Here is a 7,833-nt window from a genome sequence, read left to right as displayed (position 1 = left end):
AAAAAAAAAAAAAAAAAAAAAAAAAAAAATCATTATTTATCTGAAATTCAAGTGTAACTGGGCAACTTGAACTTTTATTTGCTGAGTCGGCCACCTGACCCACAACACCCCTCTGCCTCCTTCCCCTCTCTAGAGATGTCAACGTTGTCCCTCTTTTCCGGAAGGGGAGACGGGGGCCCAGAGCAGACAAGGGGTTTGCCCAACATCACACAGCCACAGGGGCTGAGCAGGAACCTGGAAGCTGGGCTAGTCCAACCCTGGAGTCTGGCTCGAAGTGTAACCTCCAACTCCCCGTCCCCCACCTGCCCTCTTGCTACAGCTCCCCTCCCCAGTGAGAGTCAGGAGGCCCAGCCAACCCTCCTGGGGCGTCCATACCGTCTGAGTTCCCTCACTGCCCTCCTGCAGCGTGAGGGACACAGGGCGGGGAAACACTTCCAGGGCGGAGCGAACAGCCACGCGCAGAGCACACCGTGCAGGTCCCGCCATCCTTCATGCTGCTCTCTCAGGCCCTGCTCTTCCCACCCTCGTTCTGGGCGCCTTCTGCCCCGGAGAGAAAGTCACTCTTCAGGGGGAGCTCTCTTCTGGGTGCTGAGGGGGCCCTGGTTCCCTCCGTGTTGCTCCAGAGCCAGCAACGCCCCTCCCCACCGGCCTTGATGGCCAGGGTCCCCATGCCCTGCCCCGCCCCGGGGCCCTCAGGCTGATCTCAGTCACACAGAGACACTTCTGAGCTGCTCCCCGCCAGGCGCTGACCTGGCCCGTGCCCTCTCCCAGCAGCCGGGGAGGCTGATCAGGAAAAATGCCTCGAGAGGCCGGGGGTGTGTGAGGCTCCCCCGGGACAGGAAGTGGGTAGAGAGAGAGACAGGGGCCAGCCTGGGCTTGCCGCCTGGGCCCAACCCCCAGGCACCTGGCAGGTGTTGCTTCCAGCCCCTTCCTCTCCAGTTCCAGCCCTCCTGATCCCCACCCAGCAAGGCAGGGGGCCCCTCTCAGCATAGACTTCAGAGGGCAGCTGGGATCCCGCCAGGCCTGGGACGGGGGGCTGCCCTGCCCCTGCCCACCTGGAACCGAGCGCAGGTGAGAGCCAGGAAGCATGGACCTGTGCTCACCCTGGGCCACGGGGTGAAGCGCTGGGAGGGGAGAAGGGCCAGCCCTGAGTTCAGACAGTTTCCCAGCGGCGACTTCAGACAGGAAAGCCTCAGTGTTCCCTCCAGGAACAATGGGTAGATGAGCACCAGCCCCCGGGATGCTGGTGAGGATTGGACGCATTGGTCCGCGGGGGACCGGCTCTGCGCAAGGGCTGGATATGCAGCAGCTGTGCCCGTGGCCTGGGGGGCAGGGTTCTTTCCCGGCTTGGAGCACAGGGGCTGTGAGGACTTGAGGGGACACCGTTGGGGGAGATGAACGGAGGAGAAAGACGGGCCCACCGCTCAGGGAGCGCACGGCTGGGCGTGAAACATTCAGTGTCCACGGTGCACCTCTCACTGCTGGCAGCTGGACAAGCAAACGGGCCACGAGGGAGATACTGTCATCACCCATCTTACAGGAGGGGAAACTGAGGCTCAAGGGCATAGGCGGCCACAGCGAGAATCCAAACCTCCACCCCACCTGTCCCGGCCTTCTTGGAAGGTTTTCCTGAGGGCACACTGCTTGAACCAGCCTCCTTTCAGATTCTGGGAGCAGGACACCCAGCGGGCGAGTGGGGAGTAAGCCCCCTCCTCAAGCAATGGGGGCAGGTGGCAGAGGCCTCGGTCTCAGGGGCAGATGGGCCCCTCCTTGAAGCTGTCTCTGGGGAGCCTCTGGGCACCCGGGGCCTGCGGGTGGGCTCCCTGCCCCCAGGAGCTGACCAGCCCAAGCCCCCCTGATCTCCCGCCTCCCATCCCAGCTGGGCGCCGTGTACACGGAGGGCGGCTTCGTGGAAGGCATCAACAAGAAGCTGGGCCTCCTTGGCAACTACGTCGACATCTTCAAGGGCATCCCCTATGCCGCCGCCCCCAAGCCCCTGGAGAACCCACAGCGACACCCCGGCTGGCAAGGTGGGAGCGGGTGAGGGTGGGGCAGGCCCTGTGGCTGGTGGGCCCATCCTCACCCCAAGCCCTCCGGCCGTCCCCAGGAACCCTGAAGGCCAAGGACTTCAAGGAGCGATGCCTGCAGGCCACCATCACCCAGGACAGCACCTACGGGAAAGAGGACTGCCTGTACCTCAACATCTGGGTCCCCCAGGGCAGGAAGGAAGGTCTGCTGCCCCACACACACCCTCCATCTCCCCTCGCCCTGCAGGAAGCCCCCAAGTAGCCAGAGGCCCAGTCCCCGCCCCTGGGTTGTGTCTGGGGGCTTCAGAGCTGAACATCCCTGACATCAGCACAGAGCGGGGAGGGGGCTCATCTGGGGTCCCTGGGCCTGTTCCCCCCGCCTCAGTCTCCCGGAACCTGCCCGTCATGATCTGGATCTACGGAGGTGGCTTCCTCGTGGGGTCCGGCCAAGGGGCCAACTTTCTCAGCAACCACCTGTACGACGGGGAGGCGATTGCCACTCGGGGCAACGTCATCGTGGTCAGTTTCAACTACCGCGTCGGCCCCCTGGGCTTCCTCAGCACCGGAGACTCCAACCTGCCAGGTCCGCTGGGCACCTGGGGCACTGGGTGTGGGAGTGAGCGTGCCCGGCCCCCTAAGCTCTGAGCCCAGCGGGGACGGCCCTCAGCAGCCCTTGTCCTGAAACAACTCCCGACATCCCCCCCAGAAAGGCCCAGAATCCTATCTGCAGAGTGAGGGGGCTGGAGCTGGACCGTGAGACACAGCTGTAGCCAGAGAGAAAAGGATACCAGCCAGACCCAGAGAGCGCCGGGGGGAGGGGCAGGGAGCCAAGTGAGAGAGACAGGGGCTGGGACACCGAGGCAGTGACTCGGGACACGGAAGCCCCAGGACAGACAAGAGGGAGTGTGGCCCAGCGGGAGACAGCTGAGCCGCCCTGGCCCTCCGCACCCCTTCCCGAGCCTGGGACCCGCTACCACAGCTCCCAGCCCGCCAGCCTCCTGGGGACGCTGCAGGACGTAACATCCCGGGGCTCCAGAGGGTCTCCGCACAGTCGGGGACGTGCTCATCCCACCCACACGGACAGCGCACCTTGTGTGGGCCAGGCCCCTAGCACCCCGGTCTGGGCTGAGGGTCCCCGATGAAGGCCCCTGCCCTGTCCCCAGGTAACTATGGCCTTTGGGATCAGCACATGGCCATTGCTTGGGTGCAGAGGAACATTGCAGCCTTTGGGGGAGACCCTGACAACATCACCATCTTTGGGGAATCAGCCGGAGGAGCCAGCGTCTCTCTGCAGGTCTGGGGACCCCTAAGGGGGGGCCTGCCCCCAAGGGTGTCGGAGGGGGTGATGCAGATAGGGAGTAGGGGGGCTGGAGCTGACGTGTGGGGTGTGCTTGGCCAAGCCCTGGAGACGGGGGGCGGGGGGAGGCGAGGTTGGTGACAGGACCTCTGTGTATGGCAGACCCTCTCTCCCTACAGCAAGGGCCTCATCAAGCGAGCCATCAGCCAGAGTGGTGTGGCACTGTGCCCCTGGGCCATCCAGAAGAACCCCCTCTTCTGGGCCAGAAAGGTAAAAGGAGGAGCTGTGGGGGGCAGGAGGCTTCCTCCTTTCCACTCTCTGTCCTGGACCCCGTGTTTTCTGCCCTGAGCACTGCCTCTCCCCAACCCCCAGATCGCAGAGAAGGTGGGCTGTCCCTTGAACGATACTGGCAGGATGGCCAGGTGTCTGAAGGTCACCGACCCCCGTGCCCTGACATTGGCCTATAAGATGCCCCTGGCAGGCATGGAGTGTGAGTAGGGGCTGCTGGGCGGGGGACACGGGGGCTCTACATTGGGCGCCAGGTCTGATCCTGGCTCTGTCGCCAGCTCGCTGGCGTCCCCAGGCAGTTTGCTGCCACCACTGCCCTTGCAGGCCTCGGTGGCCTCGGCCGTAAGGGGAGGAGGGGCCGTTCTTTCCTCTTGTCTTCGGTGGGTCACGACCCCTTCGAGAAGCTGATGAATGTTTGGTCTCCATCCCCCAACAACGCACACATATGCAGTCATCTGTACACAATTTTTGGCAGACTTGTGGACCCCAGACCAAGAGCTTCTGTACTAGACGAACATTCATTCTTTCTTCCACTCATTCATTCAACATTTCCTGAACACCCGCTGTAGCATTTGGCCCTTCCAGCTCTGCTACTCTGTACCCCAGGAAGGTCAGGGGGACCCCAGCAGCAAAATCGTATGAGTGTCAGTCTCATCAGCCCAGTAGGTGAGAATTCTCTCTTGCTCCTTCTAAGGCAAAGCATAATGGGACCCCATCATTTGTATTTTACCTAATGTGAATTAAACCATAAGCGCTAGGCAAAATGAAACCAAAGCAAACAACATGGCCCCAGATGCAAACCAACTTCATGTCTGAACTTAAGCATTATTTACTATTTACATAGCATTTACATTGTAATTACTTAAGTATTATAAGTAATCTAGAAACGATTTAAAGTACACAGGTGAATGTGGGTAGGTTATATGCAAACACTGCACCATTTTATATAAGAGACTTGAGCACCTGGATTTTGGTGTCCTGGTAGCAATACCCGTGGATTTGCAGCAGTGTGACTCTCTTTCCTTTTGAGCTGAACTGCAGGGAAAACGGGCCAGGCCTAATGAAGGCAGGGCAACCCTCTGCCCTGAGCCAGCCATACGGTCCTTTCCAGGCCAGTTCAGGGGTCTCGCGCCCTTTCCGGCTAACACACTGGAACCCAGCGCGGAGAGGGGGCACTCTTTCTCCATTGGTCCCCTCAATGATTTCGAGGTCTTCCTCCCCCCTGATTTAGGCCCAGCAAGAAAAGAGGGACAGGAAAGGGACATCAGCTGCAGCGAGAGGACAGTCTTGGCCCCTGGACCAGTGGTTCTCAACCTGGGCGATTTTGTGCCCAGGGAACACGTGGCAGAGTCTGGAGACACTTTTGGTGGTCGCAGCTGGGGAGAGGGTGTTACCTGGTGTCCAGTGGGTCAAGGCCAGGGAGGCTGCTAAACACCCTGCACTGTGCAGGATGGCCCCTACAACAGAATGATCGGGCCCGAATGTCAGTCGCGCTGAAGCCGAGGAGCCCTGGTCTCCATCAAAGGAGGCAGATCTCCACCACGGCCTCAGGATGGAGTCAGCTCCTGCCCCGGAGGTTGAGGGGCAGGGCAGGTGGGTACCGGAAGGTGTGAAAACCTGCTGCACTACCCCGCCGCCCCCCAGACCCCATGGTGCACTACCTGGGCTTCCTACCTGTCGTCGACGGAGACTTCCTCCCCAGTGACCCCATCAACCTGTACGCCAACGCTGCGGACATTGACTACATAGCAGGCACCAACGACATGGACGGCCACATCTTCGCCAGCATGGAGATGCCAGCCATCAACAAGGACAAACAGACCATCACAGAGTAAGTGGTGGGTGGCACAGGGACGGCGCCCCGGGGCAGCTGGGGCAGGCATCGACAGAATGAGGACGTGAGCACCGTGGCAGGGATGGGGGGGGCGCCCGTGGCCTTCTGGGGCATAGGGGTGCAGACACCCTCCTGTGGGCATGGGGTGGAGGACCCAGTGTCAGCCTGGACTCTGCAGGGAGGACTTCTACAAGCTGGTCAGCAGGTTCACCATCACCAAGGGGCCCAGCGGTGCCAACGCCACCTTTGACTTCTATACCGAGCCCTGGGCCCAGGACTCGTCCCAGGAGAACAAGAAGAAGACCGTGGTGCACTTTGAGACCGACGTCCTCTTCCTGATGCCCACGGAGGTCGCCGTGGCCCAGCACAAGACCAAGGCCAAGTGAGGAGGGGGGCGCGGGGCTGGCCCACCTGGGATCACGCACCTTGCCAGCGAGGCCTGGCAGGTGGGTGGCTCCCAGGTGTCCGAGAGGCCTGGGAAAGGCACACTCAGTCCCCGCCTGTGCCTGCACCATCTTCCAGGCCTGAAGGGGCTTGAGAGGGCCCCTCTTCCCCTCCCAGCCTTGAGGGCTTTACAAAACCCTCCTGTGACCCTCTGCCCAGTGCAGCCCTGCACGCTCGCCCACACCCCATAGCTCTTCCCATCGGAAAGTCCTTGAGTCTGCCTTCCATCCCTCACGCTGTGTAGAAGGAGGGAAACACTGGGCGATGTTCTCTGTTGTGGGTTTCGAATTTGCCAACTTTCAAAATAAGCCTGTGGCCACATTAAAAACCTCCATATAATAATAGCCAGTGAAAATAAAGAGTCAGTCAGGAATGCTTAAAAAGTAGAAAGATAAAATTACACCTAGAAGTCTGGGATGAAAGCTTTGCAATAAATTTAGCTCTGAGGTTCCTGTCAGTCAAAGCAAAAAGGGAAACATCTGAGGGCATATACTACCTTGTCCAATCAAATCAAGAATACAAATTCACTTGCAGAGAAAAGCAATCTGTTTTTATTTTTGGCTGTGTCACGCAGCATGCGGGATCTTAGTTCCCTGACCAGGGACTGAACCCGTGCTCCCTGCAGTGGAAGCGTGGAGCCTTAACCACTGGACCGCCAGGGAAGTCACAAAAACAATCTTTCTTGATACTGAAATATGAAAGGAAGATGCCTCCCTATGTTTGGTGGCGGCAAAGTATAAATACAGTTGAAATTATAGAACCCATGAAGTCATAAATGTGGCCACAGCTTTCCTTCCCCCAGGTGTAAAAATACTTTATATTTATTTATCTATCTATCTATTTATTTATTTTGTCCATACCACGTGGCTTGCGGGACCTTAGTTCCCTTTGGCCACAGCTTTCCTTCCCCCAGGTGTAATGATCCAGATCCTTCCTCTTTTTTAAAAAAATACTTTATATTTATTTATCTATCTATCTATTTATTTATTTTGTCCATACCACGTGGCTTGCGGGATCTTAGTTCCCCGACCAGGGATTGAACCTGAGCTCTCGGCAGTGAAAGCGCCGAGTCGTAACCGCTGCGCCACCAGGGAAGTCCCCTTCTGAGTCTTGTGGGAATTCCCCAGACCCTTCCCTGCTCTCCCCATGGCCTTCCCCTGGGGCCCCATCTCGGGGCGGGCGGCCCCAGGTGAGCACCCTGCCAACATGGGTGGTCTCCACTGCCCTCCTCAGGAGCGCCAAGACCTACACCTACCTATTCTCCCAACCGTCTCGGATGCCCACCTACCCCCGCTGGGTGGGGGCTGATCATGCAGACGACCTCCAGTACGTCTTCGGGAAGCCCTTTGCCACCCCACTGGGCTACCGGCCCCAAGACAGGACTGTCTCCAAGGCCATGATCGCCTACTGGACCAACTTTGCCAGAACTGGGTAAGGCAGCCGCGAGGGTGGCCTCCTGCCACCTTGCCCTGCAGGGCTGGGGTCCAGTCCCTGTTCCCTCACTTACACTTAACCTCCCTGAGCCTCGGTACCCCCGTCTGTGTAAGGCTCAGAGCTCCTGGCTGGGCCTCAGGATGCGCACGTGCCCAGCCAGTGCCCAGGAGACAGGGAAGTGCTTACGGGGCAGAGGGTGGAGGACTGCCCAGGAGAGCCGGGGCAGAGCCAGGCCAGGGACCTGGGTCTCCAGCCTGCCGTGAGCCCCTGGGCCCCAGCCAGCTACCCAGCCCTTTTTCTCACTCTGCAGGGACCCTAACATGGGCCACTCGGCTGTGCCCACGCACTGGGATCCCTACACCCTGGAAAGTGGCAACTACCTGGATATCAACAAGAAGATGGACGGCGGCTCCATGAAGCAGCACCTGAGGACCAATTACCTGCAGTACTGGACGGTCACCTACCCTGCACTGCCCACGGTGACCGGCGAGGGCGCCACCCCCACCCCC

The 7,833-nt window shown here is 59.7% G+C and overlaps 1 protein-coding gene across 1 annotated transcript in view; it reads left to right on the top strand.

The window, feature by feature from the left end:
- CEL (carboxyl ester lipase) overlaps nt 1–7,833 on the top strand; it is an 8,628-nt gene that overhangs the window by 472 nt on the left and 323 nt on the right. Inside the window, exons 2-11 of the mRNA XM_007453097.1 lie at nt 1,880–2,030; nt 2,108–2,230; nt 2,413–2,610; nt 3,191–3,321; nt 3,487–3,594; nt 3,697–3,814; nt 5,257–5,443; nt 5,625–5,828; nt 7,124–7,321; nt 7,635–7,818. Of these exons, the coding sequence (XP_007453159.1) occupies nt 1,880–2,030; nt 2,108–2,230; nt 2,413–2,610; nt 3,191–3,321; nt 3,487–3,594; nt 3,697–3,814; nt 5,257–5,443; nt 5,625–5,828; nt 7,124–7,321; nt 7,635–7,818 (1,602 nt within the window). The remainder of the gene's footprint in view (nt 1–1,879; nt 2,031–2,107; nt 2,231–2,412; nt 2,611–3,190; nt 3,322–3,486; nt 3,595–3,696; nt 3,815–5,256; nt 5,444–5,624; nt 5,829–7,123; nt 7,322–7,634; nt 7,819–7,833) is intronic.

This window comes from Lipotes vexillifer, unplaced genomic scaffold (genome assembly GCF_000442215.2).
Source record: "Lipotes vexillifer unplaced genomic scaffold, Lipotes_vexillifer_v1.1 scaffold149, whole genome shotgun sequence".
NCBI classification, from domain to species: Eukaryota; Metazoa; Chordata; class Mammalia; order Artiodactyla; family Lipotidae; genus Lipotes; species Lipotes vexillifer.
The sequence above is the reverse complement of the archived record's forward strand: the minus strand, read 5'-3'. Positions and strand labels throughout refer to the sequence as shown.